Here is a 27,349-nt window from a genome sequence, read left to right as displayed (position 1 = left end):
GTTGTACTCATGAAGGTCCAACAAATTTAAGAAAAAAATCTCACATAAAGTATTTAAGATTATACTGGGGAATATTGTGGTGTATTTTGGTAATTCCTAACTCTGCCTGCTCCTGGGTCCTCCAGCAATAAGTAGTGTAAAATGTTATTTTAGCCCCAAGCTACATATATATAAAAGAAAGAAAAAGGAAAATTATATTTACCAGACTGATTCAGTTTCACAGAGCCTAGAAAACAAAATGATTCACAAAGCATTAGTTCTTAATACAAAATAGTAGTTATATAAAGTGAAAATAGCTAAAGTAGTAAAATATAAAAAAAACAATACTTATCCAAAGTTGCAATTCCATTATTTAGAAATCTGATAAAGAGAAAAACAGTTATTATAAGCATATTCACACAGAATATTCTGTTTAAACAGATTCCTTGAATAATTTGAATAAAGGGCACATTAGCTACAGCTTTCATTGTTTTTAAGCTAATTGTACCTATTTTTGTTATCCGTTTTTAAAATATTTGTCAGCTGACTTTTAAATGTATTCACTAGTATCTTAAATAATAATAAAGAATTCATTTTTTAAATCTTAACATTCTTAAATCAATATGCTTCCTCTCCCAAACTCTGGTAGCACTACACTGATCAGGTGGGTATATCCTCTTCACAAAAACTAACCCGATAAGGAAGAGGGCATGAGATTCTAATCTTCTTAAACAACTGGGTCCTAACATCAGAAACCCAGTAAATGTGACATTAATAACTGGAGAGGATCTGGATCAAAAGGACATGGGGGTGGGAAGCGACAGTCTTGTAGTCTTAGCTCTTGCGACAGGAGAAGGCAGCTCGGCCACCCTTTTAGGTACCTTTCTGGCCCACCCCTTAGTCTGGCTCTGTTTGATTTGAATTCTCATATTGCTTTTAGGTCCTGATTCTAGCTTTTCTATCACAAAGCCTCCTACATAATTAAGTAGTTCACTTTTCAGTAACTGATACTTTATGCACAAAAGTCTCTCCATACTCCCAATAATTTGGCTACAAACTGCTCTTCAAAAAAAAAAAAAATTTTCCTTCAAAACTATAGTGGCCGTATCTCCAAACTTTGGAAGCCCGTAGACCTTTCCCATTAAAAAAAAACAAACCTTAAAATACTAAAAATCCAGCACACACCTGCTTATTCTGAGGCGGGCTCAGCTTCCCCGACAGCACCCTTATCAAGCAGGCGTCAGTATTGCCGCGCGCTAACAACCATATGCGCATGCTCGGGCTTCCTGTTCCCATAGCAACCACAGGCCAACAGCTTCATCTGCTACGGAAATCTGTTCATTCAGGTATTGCCAGTGCGCGCAAGAATCAAACACCGGTTGAGTACCGGCCCCAACCAGTGCGCAAAGCGGCTTCGCATCCCGCTGCACTCCCAGTGCTTCGGGCATTCCCTCGCCGACTAGTCAGCAGCAACACCCGGCCCCCTTCCCTGGCCACCAGCATTCCGACAGTCACAAAATAAAAAAAAAAAAAAACTACCGTCTGCAGTAAACATAGCTAAATACTTCTTACCATCTTCTGATTATGTTATCTGGAGCCCAACATTGTTTCAAAACAATAACCTTGCGTGCGTTCTACAGAGAGAAGAGGGCATAACGAACCATGACTGGTGTAGGCGTAGGAGCAGCTCGCCTGACGCATGCGTGGTATTAGTTACCGTGGGACCGGAAACAACGGTTGGAGTTCCACGGGCTTTTGCTGGTGGGCAGCTTGGGGTGTTTCCTTGTTGGTACAGACGTGTGGAGGTCCATGAGCTAAATGTGGAAAGAAGGAGGGGGAGAGAGAGAGAGAGAGAATTGCGGCTTGCTGTCGGTAGCAGCGCAGCAGTGAAAAAAAAACAAACAAAAACAAAACCCCAAACAGACCACTTTGACGGGAGTACTGTCTATTTGACAACACTGGAGCTCAGGTTTCCGGCTCTAATTTCACACAAAAAAAGAAAGAAGCGATGATAGAAAGCAAATACTAATGGCCAATCAGATGGGAGATTTCAGTGACCAATCAGGAGCTGACATACATTGGCGTTTTGAGCTGAAGTTGAGGGGGTTCCACGGTGCTGCTTTGGCTCGCTGCAGTTTGGGTGCGTTTTTGGTTTGGGGGGAGGATTAGAGCTGTTTCATGTCTGGAAGGTGCTGCAGTCTAGAGAAAGAGAGACTTTAAAGAAACTGTGCAGTGTTTTGATTTTAGGATAGGCACGAGGAGAATTGGAAATGGAATAAGCATTTTTTAAAAAAAGTGAACAGTTCGTTGGAAATGGTTGAAAGTTTGATCATGCTGTGCTTTGCCCTTTCGCTTCGTTTTTATTGTAAAAAGTGTGTTTTGTTCCTTCGCTTCATGTCCAAGGATATTGTCTCCTTTGTTGGACGAGACTTTGCTCCTTCATGTGTGAGTGGAAGCTGAGCTGACTTGATTATCATTTAGGGAAGTCATCAAACTCTGGAATCTTTCAAATCACTTCCCGGTTCCTGTCAGTCCCAAATGTTTAACACATTTTAAGGGAAATATCCAGATATGACCATTGTCTCCATAAAAACTGACTCGTCAGTGTTTAGATGTTAGACTTTTGTGTCGATGTATATATATTCGGCATGATTTCCCCCCATGCTATTAAAGCACGTCTCTTTGCTTTTCTCCCATCACTTTTAGTTTATGCTCTTCAGGTTGTGCCTTTTGATATGTAAACTAACCTTGTGATTCCTTGGGTGTTAGCAGCCACAACAGAACCCCCTTCAGTTTTATTCTTTCAAATCTTATGTAATGTGAGCTACTCTGAAGTTTTTTTGTCTGAACATAATGGAAAAAAAAATCATAATAGCCTTTTACTAACAAAGTAGTTACTCATAAAAAGAATGGTATGTATAAAAAAATGGGGATAGAAAAAGGCCATACTGCACATTTCCTATGCCCAGTCTCACAACTGTTCAGCTCTACAATCTCTTCCTCAAAGATTTATTTATTTATTTATTTAAATTAATTTATATACCGGAGGTTCCTGTATAATATACATATCACCCCGGTTCACAAAGAACAGTAACTATCGCTACAAATAGCGGTTTACATAGAACAGAATAAAAGAAGTTTTACATTGAACAAAAACAAAGTAATAAGTTTTACATTGAAGTCAGCATGTGTAAATTTCTGATTAACAAAGGAAGAAAAAAATAGATCTGAATAACTCGTTGTGGGCTTGAAAAGACTTTTCTTCGTGTTCTTGGCTCTAGGGGAAAGCTTGTTTGAAAAGCCAAGTCTTAAGTTTCCCTTTAAATGTAGAGTGGCATGGTTCTAAACGAAGGTCTGGAGGGAGCGAGTTCCAAAGTGAAGGGCCTGCTGTGGATAATGCACGTTTCCTCAGAACGGATTTCATAGGTTGTGTGATTAGTCTGTTCTGATAGGCGCTTCTGGTTGGTTTCACAGATGTGTGTAATTGAATTTGGAATGTTAGGTTGAGAGGTGCGATGTTGTGTAAGGCCTTATGTATCATCATTAAAGACTTGAACTGGATCCTGTATTTAATTGGAAGCCAGTGGAGATGGTGGAGAATTGGGGTGATATGATCTCTCTTTTTGGCATTTGATAGAATTCTTGCAGAGGCGTTCAGGACCATCTGAAGTGGTTTGATGGTACATGCTGGAAGGCCTAGGAGGAGAGAGTTACAATAATCCAGCTTTGGGAGTATGATGGCTTGTAAAACCATGCGGAAGTCTCTGTATAGGAGGAGAGGTTTGAGTTTCTTTAATGTTTGAAGTTTAAAGAAACATTCTTTTGTTGTGTTGTTGACGAATTTGTTGAGACTGAGTCTGTTGTCTATGATGACTCCCAGATCTCTAACTTGTTGTGTGGTAGAGAGCCCTGTGGTGACCGGATGTTGATTAGTGTTAGAATGTGAGGAAGGGGTATAGTTTTCCGGAGTTATAATGAGGATTTCAGTTTTGTTTTTATTTAGAACCAAGTTGAGGCTGGTGAGTAGATTGTTGATAGCTGACAGACATTTATTCCAGAATGATATGGCTTTGTATATGGAATCTTCTATAGGGATGAGGATTTGAATATCATCCGCGTATAGGTAATGTCTTAGCTTAAGGTTAGTGAGAAGTTGACAAAGTGGGAGTAGATAAATATTGAAAAGAGTCGGGGAGAGGGATGATCCTTGTGGTACCCCCCTTTTGGATTCGATGGTGTGGGACTCTTTGTTATTTATCTTGACCTTGTATGTTCTGTTCTCCAAAAATGATTTGAACCAGTTAAAAACTACTCCTGTAATGCCTATGTCTATTAGGCGTTGCAGGAGGCATGAGTGGTTAACGGTATCAAACGCTGATGAAAGATCAAGGAGAGCGAGGAGGCAAGGTTGGCCCTTTTCTAGGTTGAAAATGATAGTGTCTGATAATGATGTTAATAATGATTCGGTATTCATAGACTTGCGAAAGCCAAATTGGTTTGAGGTGAGGATGTTGTTTTCGTCAAGATATTCTGTAAGTTGTTTGTTTACAACTTTCTCCATAACTCTGGCAATCAACGGGAGGTTTGCTATGGGTCTAAAGTTTGCTGGGTCTGAGGTGGGTAAGTTAGGTTTTTTGAGGAGCGGCTTGAGCATGGCTAACTTGAGTTGGTTCGGGACATGTCCTTGAGAGAAGGAGCAGTTAATAATGTCTGCTAAAGGTTTGGCTATGGTGTTGGAGATCAGACACAGTTTGTTGAATGGAATGTGGTCTGATGGATGAGAGGATGGTTTTATCTTCTTGAGAATATTCTCTATTTCTAGAGTGGATGTGAGCTCAAAAGTGTTGAGTAGTGTTAGTGAAGTGTTAGTGTTAGGTTGTTTGACATTTGGGTGCGATGGTTGTTGATCTGTTGGGAGTGGTGGTTGAGCGGTTGAATGAAGTGTTTGTTGAGCGGGTGATTGCGAAGATTGGGGGGTGAGGTTGATTACGTGTTTTGGATGTGTAGATGGTCCCTTGAGGGGAGCTAGAAGTGAAGTGATTTTGTTGTCGAAAAAGTCTGCTAATTCGTTCGCTTTAGTGAGTGCTTGATCATCTGGAATGGTCGGTGCCGGGGGTTTTGTGAGGGTTGATACATAGGAGAAAAGAGCTCTTGAATCAAAGATGAGGTGGTGGATTTTTTTGGAGAAGAATATTCTCTTTGTTGTGTTGATGTTGTTTCTGTATGAGTTAAGGCATGATTTGTAGATGAGGAGGGTGGTTGTAGATGGGTTTTTTCGCCAATTTTGTTCCTTGCATCTCAACTCGTGTTTATGATTTTTTAGCTCTGGTGTGAACCAGGGTCTCCTGTTGTCTTTGTTTGGATTGATAGATTTAGTTGTCATGGGGCAAATTTGATCTGCAACCTTTTTAGTGATGTTGGTCCATGATGAAGTTGCTGAGTTTACGTCGGATAGGTCTAGGTGCTCAAGTTCCTTGGCTAGGTGTTCACCGAGTTGGTCTCCTGAGCACTGTTTCCTAAGCGATATAGTTATAGGTTGTGTGGATTGTGGTGGAAGTTCTTTTATTTTTAAAACCGATGATATAATTCGATGGTCTGACCAAGGTATTGGAGTGCAAGTTGGAGTGGTGTGGGTTGTGATACCTTCATTTATAAAGATAAGGTCCAGCGAATGGCCTGCTTTGTGGGTTGGTTCAGTCACTATTTGTCTGAAACCCATATTGTTGAGAGAGGAGAGAAAAGTTTTACAGTTGGTAGAATGAGGTTGGATATCTACATGTAGATTAAAATCTCCCATGAGGATGGTAGGTTTCGTGGAATTTAGGTGTTTTGCTGTAAGTTCTATGATGGAAGATGGGTCAGCTTCCAGTATTCCGGGGGGAGCATAGATTAGGCCGATAGTCAGATGTTTTGAGTTGAATAGGGCAAATTCAATCTTTGATATGTTATTGGAAGTCTGCAAAGTCATACCCAGCGTTTTTTTGGCTGCGAGGAGAAGTCCACCTCCTCTTTTTTTAGGTCTGGGAATAGAGAGAACATCATAATCCTGTATGGGTAACTGATTTATTAGTGCAGTGTCGGTGGGTTTTAACCAGGTTTCTGTGATAGCACAGATGTCAGGTTTTGTATCGGATAGGTAGTCGTTGAATATATGACTTTTCTTAGCGATCGATTGCGCATTAATCAATGTGAGTGAGAAGAGAGTTAGTCCAAGGAATTGAGTGAGTGGTGTCAGTAAGATGGGCCTGAGCCTCTGTTGACGATTGTGATGGGGGAGGGAAGGGGGCTTTGGTGTTCTCCATTTGGGATTGTGGATGATGGGAATTGTGAGGGGGTGCATGTTGGGATGTAAGTGGCTGAAGTGGAAGACTGTGGGAATTGTTACGGTTAACAGGAGTGCTAGGCGAATGCTGTCTGCAGAGAGCTGGATGAATGTGGTTTGAAGAGTGCTGGGTGGATAATGTTAGAAGAGTGCTGTATGTATGATGGGGTATGTTGGGTGAGTGCAGTCCCATGTTTGCTAAAAGAAACCTAGAAGAAACAGAAACTGTTGAAATGACATGTTTACATAGTTTTGTATTCTCACCTGTAGGCAGTGAATATGGAGATGATTATGCTCCAGTTTGTGCTACTTCTGGTACTCCTACCCAGTCATAGTGTGGAAGGAAAACGAGATCATGTGCTGTATTGTGGAGGTCAGTACTTGTTTTTGATTACTCTATTTAATTATCTGTGACTAATTATGTGATAAGACAGCTGCTGTTCATGCCTGGTATGTGTGATGCATGTGCCTTACACTCATGGGACTCACACTCAGTCATAGCTTATTGTGATTATAAAACATTCTATTTTGATTGAAACATAAATAAGAAAAGAATTGCAGAGCAATTCATAAGTGTTTTTCTTGCTAAAATTAAAATATGATTGTAAACCATGTTTATATGTTGGTTTAAATCTGGTCCCACCAGCAGGAGGGGCAGGGTGGTCCTTGGTTTGGGTGTTGATGAATAGTCAGAACTCTGGTTGCGCTATGTTGCCACAGTAGTCCTGATCCCTTCCTGATGTTTGGTTTTTTTTTGTTTTTGATCAAAGGGTTATTTATTGAAATTTGCCAGTTAAACAGGGTATACGTCTCAAGGCAACAATATATCATAACACTACATCATAACAATACATTTATTCTTGGTAAACCACACAGGATGAAATACATACAAGCTCCCCTTTGTTATTGTTTTTTTTTCCCCCTTCCCCCCCCCCTCCTTGCTAATCATGTAAACTTAGCAAGAATATGCAGCGTAGTTGCACCAAAGTAAGCACACATCCACAGTGCTAATTTAACTTGAGAGTTCTTGGAATTTACCATCCCATTCTTTGGAGATATTGGATAAATGGTTTCCAAATGTGAACAAAGGCTCCTTTTTTATATGTGTGTTATCTAGGAGCCATGTGCGATAATCTAATTGTAGGAGAATGAGCATCTCAGAGTACAGTAAGTCAGTCGTCGGAGAATCCTGTTGTATCCATTTCAGGAGGATGCATTTTCTTGCCTGACCCAGAGCTTTGATAATCAGCATGTATTTGTGATCGTGCCAGTCAACGTTTACTTCTCCCACTCCAAGGACAGCCAAGGCATTCGTGAGGGCAGGCAAACTTCCTAGAATAGTATCCAAATAGCACCAGATTGTATTCCAAAATATTTGAATGGCGGGACATGCCCATAATCCATGGAGCAAAGAGGATGTTGACTCAGGACATTTAGGACTTGCCGCACTGGGTGCGATGAGCATTCGATACGCCTGACTTGGGGCTATGATAACTCTATGAATAATACGTAAATATTGTTCACGACCAATAACAGATATTGTTGCTTTATGTGATAAATGAATTGCCCCCAACTTGAACTCCCAAATCTTTACTCCAAAGATCTGCCAACACTGTCAGTCTATTATAAGGTATAGATGTTTGTAATAGTCGGTACAATGCCGCTAAAGATTGTTTCCGAGTTTTAAATAGGGGCAGGAGCCATTAAAATGGTCCATCTCGTTCAGTGGCACTAAGTGGGGCAACATGTTTTGCCATGTTCAAGATTTTGGTCAGCACAACTCGTGGGGATTTCCTGTCTGCTTGCTTGGTCCCAACTCTGTGGGCTCGCTCCATTTTTAGCTGCCTCACCAGCTCCGGGAGGCCTAATTCATTGGGGAGCCATATTTCAATGAGAGTCATAAGGTTGGAATCTGGAACATTTTCAGCCATCCCCACAAGACGCAAATTTGCCTGCCGCGACCTGTTTTCCAGGTCTTCAATTTTAGATTCTTGTGCCTCTACTTTTTTCTCTAGGATTTCCATTTTTTGCTGGATCCCAGTGGATTTTGCTGGATCCACCATGTGGATTCTCCCCTCCAGCACTTCCATGCTAGCATTATAATCAGTGAGCGTATTAGGGACCTCGGTCAGCTGAGAGGAAAGCTCATCAAATCACGGGTTTAATGCTGCGGCAACCGCCGTTGTGATAGACGCCGACTCGGCTGCGCTTTTTCCCCTTTCTGGGCTAGCAGGCATGGCGGCGGCCATTTTGGCCTCGGGTTTGCTCACTCTGTTTTTTTCTTTCCGCGGCGGGCGGTTGGACATGCCATCCCCCTAGCTGATCCGATGTTAATTTTACCTGGTGATTATGTACCGAGACTACTGCTGAGAAAGATATGAGGTTTTTCTGCCAGAATCACTGCAACGGGGGGGATTCCCAGGGGAGAGGCACCTGGAGCTCGAGTCATGTGCGTCCTCACCGCATCACGTGATCTCCATCCCTTCCTTATGTTTAATGAAACTTCCAGAGATATCTGCACCAGCCCAGAAGGTACAGTACCACCTGCTTTTTAGTCTCAACCTACCCACCACCCATCCAATTATGCAGGGTCTTGGGGCCACTGGGACTGAATTGCCCTGGGCTCTGCAATCTCTAGGGTTACTGTTGCTGCTTCGACCCTTCTTGCTGGAGTGGAGGAGTGGTCTACTAGTTAGGGCAGCAGGCTGAGAACCAGGGAAGCCAAGGTTCAAATCCTATCTCTCACTGATGCTCCTTGTGATTTTGAGCATATCACTGAACCTGCCATTCTCTGGTACCAATTTACATTTTAAGCCCTATGGGGCAGGGTCATACCTACTGTACTTGAATTGTAATTCGCCCTGAGCACAGGTTTGGAAAGGCAAGTGATTTTCATTTCATATTTGATTTATAGCCTGCTTTTCAATACCCAAAGTGAGGTATGGTGAATATCACATAATAAAAATACAATCTGTTATAATAGAAAAACATCAAATGGATAACAAATAAGCAAGATAATAACAAATAATGGTAGCAACAAATAAACCCTTTAGAAGAATAACAGTAACAGAAATACATGTTGGACATAACTGGGTCCATTTTGAAACCCAACTGAGATCTAAAGCAGTTGGTGAATAAAAATCACCTTATAAATGAAAAGTCTCAGAAAAAGCTAATTTTTTCCTATAAGCAATATTTTTTGGTTCAGTTACTTATTACATTGTCATAAAAATCAAGGGAAGGTACAAAATACAAGTATAACTTAAGAACTTAAGAAATGCCATACTGGGTCCATCAAGCTAAGCATCCTGTCTCTGACAGTGGCCACTCCAGATCACAAGTACCCAGCAGGATCCCAAAGAATAGCTCCAGTCATCCTTGTTTGTAACTAGGGGTAATAGTAACTTATCTCTGGTTATGAGCAGAAAGTTATTACGATTTTAATTCATCATTAAAAACTTAATTATGACCATTGTATCAATCTGTTTAAACAGGGGTGCTCAAACCAGTTCGGGTACCCTCCCCCCAGCTGTCAGGTTTTCAGGATATCTCTAATACACATGAGATTTATTTGCCTGCACTACCTCCTAAGTATGCAAATATTTATCATGCACATTCATTAGAGATATCTTGAAGGCATGACTGGCTGGGTGGGGGGGGGAACTGAGAATCAATTTACTTTGAGCACCCCTGTGTTAAAAGATGAGTAGGGAGCCATAAAAGAAAAAACTTTTTTCTTGGTAACGAACGGTATTACTTCTCTTGGAGAAGGAAAGTAAAAGACTCTACACATCCCATCCAGAACCCCCCGTTCTGGATGGGAATTTACACAAACATTTTGAAGGTAGAGTAAGAGGGTGGTATCAACTCCACTTAATCTGATACTTTTTAAAATAAAAAAAAAAAATGGGGATAGTGGGAGGGGGCTCTGCTTAATAGAGTACTTTTTGAAAAAATTTGAGGGCGTGGTGGGGGAAGGGTTTGGCTGTTACATTTTTGTTTTAATGTTATGTAGCTATTTTAGAATTGCACTTTTTCAGACCAGAGTTAGCTGGACAAACTTTACCTGGTTTAATGATAACCAGGTAAATTTAAGCCATGACTTTTTTTTTTTTTTTTTTTTTTTAATTCAGTTTAGTAGCCAGTTAATGACTTACTAGGCCAAAACTTAGCCAGTCAGCAGGGTGGGTTACTTAAAATTTGGGGGACTTGGCTAGACAAAACCAATTTAGCTGGACAAACACTTTTGAATACTGAACTCTCAGAAAACGATTAGGATCACAACTCTGACAGAAATGCAGAGAATGAAGAAGTTGTGATTAACTGAGACACTACCATTCTCATTGAAAAGCTTAATGCTATAAAAATGGACTTGGCGTTAAAGGAGAAAAAACACAAGAACAGTACTGCTAATAGTACTAACACTTCTAAGTGACTATTCTGTACTACATATGGAAAGACAGAAGATCAACAAGTACCAAGAAATGCATTCGGAGGCCAAGAAAATGTGGCAGAAAGATACAGATATAGTCCCAATTGTATTGGGCACCGCTGGTTTGATTAAAAACAACTTCCAAGCACACCTTGATATGTTGTCTGTACATATTACTCCTTGTGAACTCCAGAAGAGTTTTCTTTTGCACAGTACAAGTAGTAAGAAGAGCACTGGTAGTAATTTTGAGAGACTGAGATCATACTCATCATACCTTAGTTTACAAGTGAGGTTTATTCCTGTTATGGTGTGTGCAAAACTGACCCATTTGGAGAAACTACCCCAGAGAAAGACTTTGGGCTGACAGTGCAGTATGGCCAGAGCCATAAGAATGCAATGCTCTATAGGGAGAGGCATAACCAGTGAAAGAAAATTGATAATTCCTCTGTACTAGTATTTGAGACCTCAACTAGGATATGTCCAGTTCTGGAGGTTGATCTTCCAAATGGATATAAACAGGTTGGAATTAGTTCAGAGAAACTCTACCAAAATGGTACAGGATCTACACTAGAAGTCTTTTGAAATGAGATTTAAGGGCCTAGAGGAGTAGAGAGACTGGGGGATATGACAGATATTCAGATACTTCAAAGCTATTATTGCACAATAAGCAAACTTTTTTTTCTAGAAGAGAGAATATTTTAGAACAAGAGATCATGGTATGAGATTTGAAGGGTGGTGGATGCATGAAATTGTCTCCTGGGGGACATGGTGGAAACAGAAACAGTGATAGGATTTATAAAAGCATGAGACAAGCACAGATGATTCCTAGTTATAAAGTAGTGAGAGGAAAGCCAAAGATCCACTGTGGTCTATTGCAATGCAACAAGAATGGAGCTAAGAGTGCTAAATGGACCCTGAGGTTATAACTGCCAATACTGCATTTCAAAGTTGATTTCAGTATGCATTGTGTCATTCAAAGATGTAAAAGAAGAGATCAGATATTTTAAAAACAATTACATTTATTTTTCAAAAAAGAAATAGGCTTTTCAAAAGACATCACTTTTATGAATGAGTCATAATAATTAGGACCACTGAGCATCTTTCACATGTGAGCAATTTGGTCACCATCAGCAATTGCAGAATCAACATTTAATTGGACTTGCTACCCTGAGTATCCCAATAAGTGTAATTTGAGGGTCTAGCCATTTTTTTTTTTTTGTATTAAAATGTTTTTGAGTACAATAAACATTCAAACCAATACAAAAGGCAACTGTGGTTCTTGTACAATTTGTGAGACATGAATCAACACATGATATCCGTAATGCAATACAAACTTTCCCGCCACAGTACACTCTTATTTCTCCTTTTCTTCTCCCTCCCTTGCTCTACAGACCTCACAGTATCATACACCTGCATGTACAAAACTACTTGAGACCAATCCTACATGAAATACCTATATTTGCAGCACATCATTCCATTAGCTACCCCTCCCAAGTATCACGTCCTTTGTTAAATGCTATGGATTACCGTTTTGCCAAACATGAAGACCTTGACACGTCGTGGTTAAGGATGCACCTTACCCTGCCGGATAACATAAGGGTCCCAACGCTTTTGGAAGGCTGACAGAGACTTATGTTTACATGCTGTAATTTTACTAGCTTAAATAAAATAGATACTTTCCTCTGTACCTCCCGTAAAGTAGGCACCTGAGGAGTCCCTCAGTATTTGGCCATCGTACAGCGGGCTGCAACCAAAATATAATAATCTAAGCATCTTGAGGAGATTGGTTGAAAAGCCTCAGAACATATAACAAAGCTCTACCGGCAGTGTAGCTTGTCATGTCAGGGCACGTCTCTGATATCCAACTAAACACCCGCTGCCAGAATTGTTGAATGAGAGGACATGACCACCACATATGAAAGAACGTTCTATCTTGCTGGCAACCTTTCCAACACTTCCCGGATCTAAGCGGATATAATTTATTTAGATGCATTGGACTAAGATGCCATCAGTATAATAGCTTATAACAGTTTTCTTTTAGTGAGAGGCTATCAGTCCTCTGCCCAGTCCTAAGTAAATGGTTCTCCACTCATCTATTTCTCCCATCACGTCTAGAACCTTTTCCCATGCTTGAACGAAATGGGGTTTATGCTGTAAATCTGAGTTGAGAAAACCATACACCTTAGAAATAGCTTTAGATATTTTATTAGCCCCCTGACATAGCCCTTCAAAGAATGTAACTCCCTGCTTCAAATTCTCCCTTATCCCAGGGGAAGCCAGAAAATGCCGAATTTGTAAATGGTGAAAGTACTCACTATCCAAGAGTTCATATCGGCTACGTAGTTCTACGAAAGATAGGATCCCCTGAGGACCCCAGATGTCTGCGATGGTAATAACCTGCTTGGTCTTCCATTCAGCAAAAGCTTGTGGTAATATCCCCGGTGTAAAATCCATCGTGGAGAAAAGATGGGATTGCAATGAGTAATGCTTTTTGCCTATAAATTTAGTCTTCCATTTATCCCATATAGATAAAGTAGTCTGGACAGGTAATGGTATCATATTAAGAGATAACCATGTTTTATTAGGTTGCCAAGGTAACGCAGCTAATGGCACGTGCCCCACCATCGCTTGTTCCGGTTTTACCCATGTCTTAACCTTTGGGGATTTATGCCAATCCAACAGGCTGTGCACATGGGCAGCTGTGTGATACCATAATAAATTCGGCACTCCCAAGCCTCCCTGTCCTTTGGATCGATACAAAATGTGCTTAGACACTCTGGGATGACGTCCCTTCCAATTATATTTCTGCAGCCTAATTTGCCACTTTTTTTCAATTGCAATTGTGGAACTACGATGGGAAGTGTCTGAAATAGATAAATGAGGCGTGGTAGGATATTCATTTTTTACCACCACAATCCTTCCTAGCCGTGATATATGGTATCTGCCCCACTCCTCCATCTCCTTGAATATTTTAGTTAACAATGGTGTATAATTCAGTAGAAAAAGCTCCTCCAAACTCCCCAAATAAATCCCCAGATATTTGATCTTACGGGGTGGCCATTTAAATGCATATTCTGTTTGTAATTGTCTAGCTTGATCAGGTGGTATCGTAAGGTTGAGAATCTCTGATTTGTCCAAATTGATACGGAACTCCGATATTGGACTAAAACGTGACATCTCTGCTACTATCTCAGGCATGGACTCCTCTGGGTGAGAAATAGTAAATAAGATATCATCAGCGAATAAAGCCAATTTAGAAGACACACCAGCCATGTCTATCCCATGAATGTGAGGATTATTATGAATTGTAATGGCAAAAGGCTCTAAAAACAGTCAAATAAAAGAGGCGACAACGGACATCCTTGACGCGTCCCCCTCTGCACTGGAAAGGTGCCTGTATATCCCCCATTCACTTTTAGACATGCTTGGGGAGAGTCATATAACTTTGCAATCCATTGTATATATAAGGGGCCAAATTTCATACATTCTAATAGTTTAAACAAATAAGGCCAGTGTACCAGGTCGAAGGCCTTCTCTGCATCAATGGTTAGCAGTAAGGCGGGTGTGTTTTGATGACGGGCCCACCAAATAAAATCCACCGCCTTCCTCACATTATCTGATGCCATCCGCCCCGGTATAAATCCTGATTGGTCGGGATGATTAAAGGGATGCTCCCTTTAATCTGTCTTCCAATATTTTTGCCAATATCTTCAGATCTAAATTTATTAAGGATATTGGGCGAAAAGAGCCACAGACAGAGAGATCCCAGCCCGGCTTCACTAGTATAGTTATTCCCGCTGTGTTAGTCGCCGGTATAATCACATCTGCACCTCTCAGCGCATTAAACATATTGGTAAGAGGGCCCACGAGCTGAGTCCAGAATGTCTTATAAAATTTGGCAATATATCCGTCCAAGCCTGGCGACTTCCCCGCTTTAAGATGTTTGATAGCCTGTTCCACTTCAAATGTGGATATTTCTTGAGGGTCTAGCCATTTTATGTTAACAACTTTGTGTCTAATTATTTGCCAAAATTGTTAAATTCCATCACATGTGGAAGAATTCACATGTGATGAATTACTCCAGTTTTAAAGGGAGACTAACTTACCCTATAATACAGATTTAGTGGGGTAAGATGCATCCTATTATATTTTGTACTGAGTTGTTTTTAGAAGTAGATGCTAAACAACATCTATAATTCTGAACTTTCTTAGCGTTTAGAGAGGTGGATCCAGAACAAATGGATTATGCACCCCTTACCAGCAGATGGAGACAGAGCAAAGCTGACATCACAGTAGATATATACTCCTGCAGTGACAGCCCGCCAGTATTCTCAGTCTCCAGCAGATGGTGGATGTGCATCTCCCTACTGGGGATTGCTTAAAGTTTTTAGGAGGAGAAAAGAATAGAGAAAATTTAATTAGCCTCACTTTCCTGTGCTGATACCATATGGTCCCTCTATCAGTTGAGAATTCCTGAGGTGATTATATATTGGAATTTCCCTCAGATGGGTACTTTGGTCTGGTAGCTGGTTTTCAGCCAGCATGGACTTAGCTGTAAAAGATAGCTGAAATCAAGCAGGTGCAGGAAGCCGAGCACGGCAGTGACGGTATATGTCTTCTCTCCCTGCAGCCGGAAACTGATTCTGTACTCAGTCAGGTAGGGCTGAGCTCAGGTATAGCAAAAACAAAACAAAACAGTAGGGATTCCTCCTTCCTCTGGTTTCTGTGCTCGGTGCATCAATCCAACATTCGTTCCCGCCTCGGGGGGAGTTTAGGGGACGTGGGCAGCCTGGCAGGTTAAGCAGCTTTTTTGGGATAGGTAGGCTGCAGCGATGTTTTCGGTTTGTGTGAGTGCATCCAGTTGTGCCCCCAGTTTTTGGGTGCTTACTTGGACGCCTGCATGGGCATTCAGTTGGAAGTGGTGTCTATTTGAGGCACTTACCTATACGCACAATCTTGAGTGGCATTGAGGGTGCTCAGTCTTTGGGCGCTCATCGAGGCACAGAGTTGTAGGCCTAAATTTTGGACTCCTATATTTTGCAGTGCGAATACAGCTGGAAGCACACTTTTCAGTCTCCTGTTTAAAGTGTACTGACAGACTGGAGGTGCCTATAGCAAAGAAACCGAAGCACCTTACCTTCTGTGTTGCTTGCCATATTTAGGAATCTCAACCTGGCATTCCCTCTAACTTGTGTCAGCACTGCTTGCATGCTCAGGGGGAATTAATGAGCTTAGTAAAATAAGATGCAGGTATTTCCCAGCCTGATGTGGGCCTGGATAAAGATGTGCCAGAGGAAGGGGTGCCTGACTTTGGAATTCCCCTAACTGGTTCGTCAGTGGGGGGAGGTAGTTCAGTGGGTACAGGACAAGTGCCTCTTGGTTTTGTCATGGATCCTTCTGCCTTTTTCTTGGGTGGAATTATTTCAGAGATTGCAGTCTTTTCTTCAGGCACAATCCTCTGCCCCGACCAATCTTGCAAGCTTAGTGTCACAGGTGGTGAACTCCTGCATGCCTAGTGCTGCGGCTAAGCATCAAAATACACCTAGATTGGAGGCTGGTCTTCCCGATAGGGACTCAGCACGGATGATGAATCCGATCCTTCCTGGAGGATGGGGAATATATAGAACTATGCCGCGGTTCTTTTATAGAGATGAGTTATCGGCTCTGATTTCCCAGATACTAAAGATGCTGGGAGTTCGGGGGATGAATCCATGTCTGAGCCAAAGAAAGATCCCATTGTGATTTCTTTGCTTAAAGCCTCTTGTTTTTTTCCCCCATTATGGAGGCCATTTAAGAATTGATTGATCTTGAGTGGGGTGCCCCGGAAGCTAATTTCAAAGGGGGACAAGTCTTGGAGGACTGTGCCCTCTGGATCCAGCTGGAATTATGCTTTCTGAAAGTGCACACTTGTGTGTGCCGTTACCAAGCAAATGACTATCTCCATAGAGGGAGGAGCAGTCTTGAAGGATGCGCATGATAGGAGAATTGAGGGCATTCTTAAGCATTTGAAGCAGTGGCAATGACTTTGCAGATAGCTTCTTGTTCTCTGGTGGCTCGCTCCCGTTTACTTCTCTCTCAGAAGGTCGATGAATCTGGTGTGAATTACAGGGCAATGATCGAGCCAGCAGCTGCCGCCTTGGCAGATGCGGGCTGCGATTTGATCCACATCTCAGCTAGAGGGGTGGCTTTGGTAATAGCGGCCAGGTGACAGTTATGGCTGAGAAATTGGTCAGCTGATGCTCCCATCAACTCATTCTAACCACAGATGCATCACTAAAAGGGTATGGACTCATCTATTGGGGGTGAAGACACAGGGTTTATAGTCCTCAGTGGAAAGAACTTTTCAGATTATCGCTCTCAACTCTAGCAGGTTTAAGAATGCAGTTCACACTTTCACACCTCAACTTCAAGGAAAAACGGTTATATAAACAAAGAAGGGGAGTCGGGTTCCAAAATACTTTGCACGGAAACTGTGCAGATTCCAGAATGGGCAGAAAAACATTCCATAGAGCTACAAGTGACTTACCTCATAGGAATAGTGAACACGGAAGCAGACAGACTGCAGCATTTTTGATCCCCAAGAGTGGGATCTACACAAGAGGGTAGTGAAGAGTCTTTTCAGGATGTGGGGTAAACCATGCATAGATTTATTTATAACAGAGAACAACACAAAGTTTCTGAGGTGAGCAAAAAGACAGTAAAGGACTTTAAAAGGGCATGGGATAGACTTTGTGGATCCTTAGGGAAATAAATCCAAGATGAGCAGTAACAAGAGGGAGGAAATAAATAGGAAATTGTGGAGAAGAATACTGGTTAAGAAATCCAGTTAGTGAATGGGTTAGACTCTGTGAATCCCTAAGGAGCTAAAGATCAGAGGCATGGGGTCAGCAGTTTAAAGTAAACCCTAATGATGATAATGAAAGGGCCCAGACTAAAGGTCTATGATTCAAATTCAGAACAAGATTGCGGGGCATACTTTTTCTGCCGTCTCTTCTGTGTTTCTATAGGTTTTACTCCATGTACCCAAGACCGGACAGAATCTCGCAGGATATGTTCCTGATTCCCTGGGTGGGCAAACTGTTTTTTTTTTGTTTTTTTTAATTCTTTATTTATCAATTTTAAGAAAATAATTAAAGAAATACTTGTACAGAATAGAAAGAAAGAGTCCTACAATTCATTACTACATAAACCAATAATACGCCTCTTTAGCACTTTCTCTCTTCAGGTAGTCCACAATAATGAATACTGATCTACGATTAAACAATAATATAGAAACTAAATATAATATCATTAAGCAATTAATAATTGTTAAGGCAGGAATTACAGCGATCTACAATATAATATCAGGGTAGTCTAATCATATATATTTTCTCCGCAACACATTTATTCCAAAGGTGATTTATCACTCAAAAAAAAAGATAATTGAGATGGATTAAAAAAAACACAAGATTCACCTTTATATTTTATACAACATTTACATGGATATCGTAAAAGAAATATTCCCCCAATCTGAACAACTTTAGGTCTTAATAACAAGAATTGTTGTCTTCTTTTTTGGGTCTGTTTCGACACATCTGGGTAGGCTCTAACTTTTAATTTGAAGAATTCTACTAATCGGTACTTGAAAAATAATCTTAATACCCAGTCTCTGTCGGGTTCCAAAACAAAGGATACAATCAATGTTGCTGCTTGTACTAATTCAGTATCAATGACTCTAAAACTTGAGATATATCCAGATTTTCAGAAATTCTATCCATTACTTGTTTACTCCCCTGCCTTTGCTCACCCCCTTCTATTTTTTTTATAAGGTGTTACATAATAAATTTTAGAAATTGGGGGAACTAATTCTTCAGTAATCTTAAATGTTTCTACAAGATACTTTTTAAACATATCTTTGGCAGTTATATGTGGTAACATGGGAAAATTTATGAATCTTAGATTCTTTTTCCTATTAGTGTTTTCCAAGTTTTCTATTTTCATTTGTATAACTTTATTCTCAATTATCATTGAATCCTGTAAAGGTTTCCATTTTCTACATTCCTGTTTGACTTTTTCAATTTCATTTGTTGAAACTTTTCTAAATTCTTCTAAATCAATTACCCTACCCTGTATTTTATTGATTTTATTCACAATAGGATTTAGTTGTATAGCCATAGACTTATTCATGCTAGCAATAGCTTCCCAGATTGTGTCTAAAGTAAAGTAACAGACTCAGGCTTCATCAGAACTGGGGGGTCATACTCCTTTAAAAGACAATTATCATCAACATTTCTTAATCTCTGTGCTTGCGAATCACACACTCCTAATGACAGGCTTTCAAATCCCTCAAGGGGGTTTATCCGCTTTTTTTCTCCAGTTACTCTGGGGCTAACTGGACCCGCTCTCAGGCTCACTCCAGCGCCTTGCACATGAATGTCCTGTGACAGTGAGCCTCGGTCCCTGGAGGAAGCTGGATTATCTGGTGGTTCCCTGTAAATCGGGGATAAAGATGTCGATAGGTCTGGCAAAGAGGGGGTTTGAAAGCTCACGTCCTCCATTGCCAACTGCGACCCTTCCGATTTATTACATCGCTGAACATGGGCATCCATTGGCCCGCTGATCGGAGACTCCAAGGGATTAGCTGGGACTATCCTCTCCTTGGCTCTTCGTTTGTGTGCAGTATTAGGCATTATTATTTAAAATCAGATTCAAAATGGTGCACTCTCTGCTTTACAACTATACTTAGATCAGTAAAATTAAATGAGGCTTCGAGGTTTAAGGGACTCTAATCTCCAATAAATCAAAGAAAATTGTAGGAATACCTTACTCTACTAAGACTTCCAAGTCATACATTGCAACGCCGCAGATCTTATTATTCACGATTCCAATATTCAAGTCATACTAAATCTTCAATCCCTAGAAGATGAAGAAATAAAGCCGTGCGCCTCTTAGGCGGCGCGCCGGCGTCGACTGCGCGCTGCTGAAAGGCTGATTTTAAAGCTTTTTCCGGCGTTCGCAAATGACGTCAACGCCCCAGCTGTTCACTTTCAGGGCCGTTAGTTCCTGTACCCCCGGAAGGTAGTGGCAAGGTCTTAAATTCCAACTATACCCCGTTGGGGCCGATGCCTCCTGCACCCCGAAAGGCTTCTGGGGTGATTTCAGTCCCTTTTCCTCTCTGCCTCCGGCAAACTGTTTTATGCATATCTGTCGATACCACTAATAGGTCCGGCAATTCAGAAATGTATCTCAGACAAAGCGGATATTATATTCATATCTCTGGCTTGGCCAAGACAACCATGGTACATCTATCTGGTTCAACTAACGGTTCAGCCCCCAATACCTCTGGGGAAACAGCATAGATCTTCTATCTCAGGAAGATGGGACTCCACCCCATAAATTCTTCTCTATATATGATGGCTTGGAGGTTGAAAGGGAGGTATTGAGACACCTCCCTTTCAGGCCGATACAGTACAGTGTGCTCCGGAGTGCACTGTTAACCCGTCATTCGACGCACGTTTTCCCTTACCCCTTATTCAGTAAGGGGCCGAAAATGCGCGTCCAATCCCCCGAACCTAATAGCGCCCGCAACATGCAAATGCATGTTGATGGCCCTAAGTCAGAGGGTGCACAGAAAAGCAGTAAAAACTGCTTTTCTGTGCACCCTCTGACTTAATATCATGGCCAGACACTCAATTTTGCCAGCGTCCGGTTTCTGAGCCCGTGGCTGTCAACGGGCTCGAGAACCGATGCCGGCAAAATTGAGCGTCTGCTGTCAAACCCGCTGACAGCCGCCGCTCCGGTCCAAAAGGAGGCGCTAGGGATGCGCTAGTGTCCCTAGCGCCTCCTTTTACCTGGTTTAAGAAACATAAGAAAATGCCATACTGGGTCAGACCAAGGGTCCATCAAGCCCAGCATCCTGTTTCCAACAGTGTCCAATCCAGGCCATAAGAACCTGGCAAGTACCCAAAAACTAAGTCTATTCCATGTTACCATTGCTAATGGCAGTGGCTATTCTCTAAGTGAACTTAATAGCAGGTAATGGACTTCTCCTCCAAGAACGTATCCAATCCTTTTTTAAACACAGCTATACTAACCGCACTAACCACATCCTCTGGCAACAAATTCCAGAGTTTAATTGTGGGTTGAGTAAAAAAGAACTTTCTCCGATTAGTTTTAAATGTGCCCCATGCTAACTTCATGGAGTGCCCCCTAGTCTTTCTACTACCAGAAAGAGTAAATAACCGATTCACATCTACCCGTTCTAGACTTCTCATGATTTTAAACACCTCTATCATATCCCCCCTCAGTCGTCTCTTCTCCAAGCTGAAAAGTCCTAACCTCTTTAGTCTTTCCTCATAGGGGAGTTGTTCCATTCCCCTTATCATTTTGGTAGCCCTTCTCTGTACCTTCTCCATCGCAATTATATCTATTTTGAGATGCGGCGACCAGAATTGTACACAGTATTCAAGGTGCGGTCTCACCATGGAGCGATACAGAGGCATTATGACATTTTCCGTTTTATTCACCATTCCCTTTCTAATAATTCCCAACATTCTGTTTGCTTTTTTGACTGCCGCAGCACACTGTACCGATGATTTCAATGTGTTATCCACTGACACCTAGATCTTTCTTGGGTTGTAGCACCTAATATGGAACCCAACATTGTGTAATTATAGCATGGGTTATTTTTCCCTATATGCATCACCTTGCACTTATCCACATTAAATTTCATCTGCCATTTGGATGCCCAATTTTCCAGTCTCACAGTCCTAATTAGCATACTGAATCGCGCACACAGGAGAGTGGCCTGTGCGCGTGCCGGGAGAGCGGGCGTTGACCCACTCTCCCACGGACTTTACTGAATCGGCCTGTTTTTGTCATTGAGCATCTGGGATTTCTTAGTTTCCACTAGAATGCCGTCTACTAGAAAGAATTATGCTTTTAAGTGGCAAAGATCCCTAAGTTGGTTTGGGTCAAGGATCATACACACATTTTCTTGTTCCCCTGAAATACTACTGGAATATCTGCATATGCTATTCGCATCAGGAGTAGTGACGTTGTCAATTAGAGTTCACCTCAGTGTAATAGCTGCTTATCATTCAACAAAAGATGGAAACCCCATTCCAGTTATTCATTGGTATCACGCTTCATGAAGGGAGTCCTGCAACTTCGACCACCAATTGCAAAGCCTCCAATCCCTTGGGATATCAATATGGTGCTGGAGTTACTCATGCATCCACCTTTTGAGCCACTCGGAACTGCTTCCATTAAGCATTTAACCTGGAAGGTGTTATTCCTTGTAGCATTGACATCGGCGAGAAGAGTTAGTGAACTTCAAGCACTAGTTTGTTATTCTCCGTACTTAGAATTTTTTTTTTTCAATTTTGGGGTAGATTTTGTGCTATGTGCGCTACCCGGTGCACACACATGTATGCCCGATTTTATAACATGCGCAGGTATGCATATGTTATAAAATCAGGGGTCGGCGCAAGCAAAGGGGGTGCACAGTCGTGCACCTTGCGCATGCCGAGCCGCGCTGCCTTCCCCCGTTCCCTCCAAGGTTGCTCCAAAATCGGAGCAGCCTTGGAGGGAACTTCCCTACCTCCCCTGTCCTTTCCCCCTACCTCTTCTTTTTTTTTTTTTTTTTTTTTCTTGTTGTAAAACTTACTTTAGCTCTGGGGCTGAAATAAGTTGCGCGCGCCGGCCGACTACCATCGCGCGATCCCGGGAGCCTCTAGGACCGCCCCTCCCTTGCCCTTTTTGCCCTGGGACTTAACACGCGTTCCGGGCCTCTATGCGCGTCGCCAGGCCTTTTGAACATAGGCCTGGCGCGCTTATGACCGGTTACGCGTGTAACCTTTTGTAAATCCGGCCCTTTATCTTTATTGAATTTTTACACAATAACACCAGTATTACTTGTACCAGTAATTTAAGACACAATTTGTAATATAATAACAATGAAATATTACAAAGTGAAATTCCCCCACAAACCTTTGTCTTATTAATTATTAGGAAATAGGGGAGAACAAATTTAACGAGCAATTATTTCAAGAAATATGATCATACATACTACTCCTGATCTTACACCCCCCCAAACAAAACTATACTGAGTCGATACATGGGGAACCTTAGGAATGGGAGTCCAGAAATACCCGTAGCTGGGAAGGTTCAAAAAACAAGTAAGATAAGATTGCAAAAGCTATTAACAAAGTAGCTCTATTCTGAATAACCATTTCTTGAGACAATTCTAATAATTCAGATATATTTGTAGGAGAGACGGGTTCTGGAACCTTAGGTATATCTCCTTCTGATTTAGACAAAAAGAAAGCCTTAGTTATCATTGGAACAGCTTCAGATGGAAATTTAAGAATCTGTGTTAAATAACTCTTAAATAAATCCTTAGGAGGAAGCAAATTTATATAAGGAAAAATTAATATCTTTAAATTTAAGCTTCTTAAGGCATTTTCCACATTTTCCATTTTCTTAGAGGAGACAATATCTGATTGAACCAGTTTATGCTGTACTGTTTGCAGATTAGAAATTCTTGTGTCCAACTCTGTAACTTTAGTAGCTAGCTGACCAACTTGATTTTCTGTAGCCAGAGCTCGCCGGTTGTTGTCCACAATTACAGCCGTTAAAGATGTTATAACTTTCTCGTCAGCAATTAAAGCAGACCAAACAGTCTCTAAGGTTATCTCTTTTGGCGTCTCAAATAGTGGCATTAGCATCTGACATACCTGGGCATTCCCATCTCCTTCACCCATACGACCGCTTCCACTTTCAACAGTCTCAGGCAATTTAGAGGCAAGAGGAGGTCTGTGGAATCTGTTCCAGACGGATTCACCAAAGGAGGAACCAAAAAGGTTTTCCTTCTCAGGGCCTCAGGAATAATAATGCCTATCAACTTCATATCAGGAATATCCAATATCGAGGAATCAGGAAGTGGAGGTATGCTCGGTTTGCCGGGGCTTAAAGATTTATTTATTTATTTAACACTTTTTTATACCGACCTTCATAGTAATAACCATATCGGATCGGTTTACATTTAACAAGGGTATAACTGAAGCGTAACTAAAGTAAATTAAACAATAGTGAATAAGGCAAAGTTACATTCAACAAGGAGTAAGAACTTGGAAGCTTACGTAGCTGGAAGAAAGTAAAGGCAGGTAATAATCAAGAAATACAATAGAGATAGATATTACCTCAGCCAATGTAAACGGTGATCGCTCGGCGTCCGTCTCCATAGCAGCTCTCCCCTCCGGCGTCTCAGATAAGGGGTGCCACGAAAAAGGTTTCAATCTGAGGTTGTAACTGCTCAGGCATGGGAGAAGAGCTTGATATTTCCCTCAGCCGTGCTTTCCTCTTTATGTGAGGCATTTTGACCAAGAAGAAGAGAATTATCCGGAAAAAAGCTGGAAAGACACTTCTTCAGCGTGTGGATCAGGTGGCAGCCATCTTGTTCTCTCTCCCATACTTACAATTTTACCATGACAAAGTCCCCTTACGGATGCACCTGTCCTTTTTACCAAAGATTGTTTCAGCCTTTCACCTGAATCAAACAACAACACTACCTACCCTTTTTCCCAAAGCCTCATAAGAATGACAGGCAAAGACTATTCCACACATTGGATTGTAAACTAGCCTTAGCATATTACGAGAACAGGATTCAGGTGAACAACCGGGTATTCCAGCTATTTGTAACCTTTAATCCAAACTCATCGGGAATACCAGTAGTAAAAAGAACTTTTGTGACCTGGTCAACTCAATGCATTCCATTTTCCTACTCATCCAAATCTATTGTCATCATCCAGTGTTAAAGCTCATCAATTTAGAGCTGCTGCAACTATAATGTGCCCCTAGTAGACATTTTCAAGGCAGCAACATGGTCTTCTGACAATAGTTTCACATCTTAGCACTATCTCCACCAGCAAGCAGCTTTGGGTGCCACATTTGGGATCAGCAGTTTTACACCATGCCACTAGGACTTGAGACTGCCACAGAATATGCAGGTTGTGAGCACATTTCTTGGAAAGTAAGCACTTGTAATCACTGAGTCATCTTTTTCAGTAGTCAACCAGATCTGTGTGCATTACGACAACCCTAGGCTAGGGACTCCCATACTGCATGGCTAATTCAGCCTGCTTATTGACAGGAAAAAAGCAAGTTTGCTTACCATAAATGTTTTCCTTAGATAGGATGAATTAGCCATGCGATCCTACCCTCCTCCGTGGTCAGCTATGGGCTCTTCACTGCACTATGCGCTATTTCATCAACTGAGGAAACCAGTCAATCGCACAGGAACACCCGCACAGAGCAAAGCTCTGTGTTCTTTGAGAGAAGCTCCGTCCTGTGCCACCGGAGACTAATTCATCCTGCTATCTGTGGAAAACACCATTTACAGTAAGCAAACCTGCTCTTCTTTAACTCCTAATTTAATTCTTAAATCTTCCCACTGAAGGTGATTAGAACGTTTGCAGTCCTAATATTTAATCAGAGCTTAGTCCCATATTTAATCTTTTCCAAAAAATTCTTTTGACATTCTTTAATCCCTCATATGGCACCAGAAGGGTACTTTACTCTTTTTTTTTTTTTTTTATTCTTTTAGCATCTTAGTGCTAGACATGTCTCAGCTCCTCATGTAAGACTTCCCTCAAATAGCAACAAAGTTCTTTATTACCTTTATGTTGTATCTTTGTTTCTCCTGATAGTGCACTTTACTGAGATCCCTTGCTTTAGATGGAGCTTGCAATACTCTTGTTTCTTTCTGGATGAAAGACTTTACTCTTCCAAAGGTTTGGTATACTAACTTCAGGTACCATGGGTTATCAGCTCCAAGTGGATAAAATATCAGATGAACCCCAAAGGGGGAAAAATCAAGCAGGAAGGGTGGAATAAAACATCCTTTGCTCCATACAGAGGAGATAGCAAAAGCCAGTTAATGCAAAAATATTCTTCCTCTGTATCAGGTTACTGTCAGGTCTATATTCTGAAGGAGTTATAGCATACCGCATGTCTTCCTTACCCCAAATCCAGCCTCGAATACATGGATGCCCCAATCCACTGCAACAAGGGGGATTGACTCTCTCAGGGATTTCTCAAAAATTGGCTTTAAAAAGTCCAAAAAAAATACTTAAAAGGCTGGAATGTTAAGTCAATGGAAGGCTGACTTTTAAATGAGAACTCTTCCTAACTGCTGTCCCATAACTTAGAGAAATTACACAGCAGGAGGCAGCAAGCTACTTACTGCTTGAAAGTCTAAATCAAAATGCATGAGGAAAAACTGCTGTGGGATGATAAACAGCTAGAACACACCAACTGAATATTCACACATGGGGGAGCAAAACACAAAATCTCTCTCCATTATTGTTGAATATGGAGGCATAGAACACACTTGAGGCATCTTTCATCGCAGGCAGGAAGAGAAGGGGTGAGCCCTCACGAGGCTCTTCCTTTTATTGTACATTCATACAAAGGCAGATGATGTGTCATTACATGATTGGCTACTTTCCCATAGCAACAGACGAGTCCCTACACTATTGGCTTTGGCTCAGGGGGTGTGCACGGATCATCTCATTGGCTGCTGAAATCTATACCTCCTGACTTTGTCCTGCCTCTGACTAGGGAACACCCAGCCCTACTTTCAGGCTAACAGGATTAATTATAAGCCAGAGAAATACATGAAGTCAGGTATCCTTTCCTAGGCAGAGAGGCTTAAGCACAAGTGATGCTTTTATTCAGGCAAATGTCAGGGAGAAGGGAAGTTAGTGTTTAACCCTGATGAAATGGCTTGCTGGCAAGCGCATATTTCCCACATCTATCTCTGCACAGAACCTCCCCAGTCAATTGGTATGCTCCTTTAGTAAGGGGAAACCAAAGGTTCCTTACATCTATTTATTTATTACTATTTATAAGCCACCTTTTTGAAGAGATTCATTCAAGGTAGCAAACAGGAGTACATAGGAGTACCAGCAAGATGCACCTTGTGGTCTTCTATTAGGGTCTGATTGGGCACAGGACATAAGAAATCCTTAACATTGGAGTGGAGCCTGATATGCTACAATGGAGAGAACAATTGTATCACATATTTATATAAGGTACAAAAATCTAAACAAATAAAATAACCTTATTAGAGTGACATAATAAATAGATGTATTTACATATGCCCTCTTACTATATAAACGTATATATAATATGTTATGTGCAAGGTACCTTATCTCCTGCATGCATAAACATTAGCATAGTGGAGTAGGGGGATACAGGGTAGATAACTGGAGTTTGAGCTGGGCAGGGCATATTTGGCTTGTCTTTGTTGTATTGCTGGGGTGTACAGTAGTAGAATATAAAAATAATTATTATACAGTTAAAACAATTAACAGACAATGGTTGCAAAATATCATATAATAAACATTAAAAAATATAGCATACAGTACAAATAAGACATAGGTATACAGTTCAAGCGCATTACCACATAGATTAGCTGATCTAGTCAAATAGCAAACCTCAACCAGCAATAGTACAAGCCTGCCACTATCTAGTAATGATGACCGCAGTTGAGCCCTGTGCCAATAATCACACTCCTAATATACCTCAATTCTCCCGTCATAACAAACAAAACCAACTATCACACTCTATTTAAA

General features: G+C 41.3%; 1 protein-coding gene across 7 annotated transcripts in view; it reads left to right on the top strand.

Annotated features, from left to right (window-relative positions):
- The window catches only part of CNPY1 (canopy FGF signaling regulator 1), a 205,814-nt gene that overhangs the window by 55,132 nt on the left and 123,333 nt on the right, over window positions 1-27,349 (top strand). For 3 of the 7 annotated variants that reach the window (XM_029588475.1, XM_029588479.1, XM_029588476.1), the window contains one exon: window positions 6,572-6,674. In XM_029588475.1, the coding sequence (XP_029444335.1) occupies window positions 6,581-6,674 (94 nt within the window). In that variant the 5' untranslated portion in view covers window positions 6,572-6,580. The other 4 variants (XM_029588478.1, XM_029588477.1, XM_029588474.1 and 1 more) reach the window with 4 other exon arrangements.

This window comes from Rhinatrema bivittatum, chromosome 2, assembly GCF_901001135.1.
Source record: "Rhinatrema bivittatum chromosome 2, aRhiBiv1.1, whole genome shotgun sequence".
In the NCBI taxonomy this organism is placed as follows: domain Eukaryota; kingdom Metazoa; phylum Chordata; class Amphibia; order Gymnophiona; family Rhinatrematidae; genus Rhinatrema; species Rhinatrema bivittatum.
Note: the sequence above shows the minus strand (reverse complement) of the source record. Positions and strands in the feature narration are given on the sequence as shown.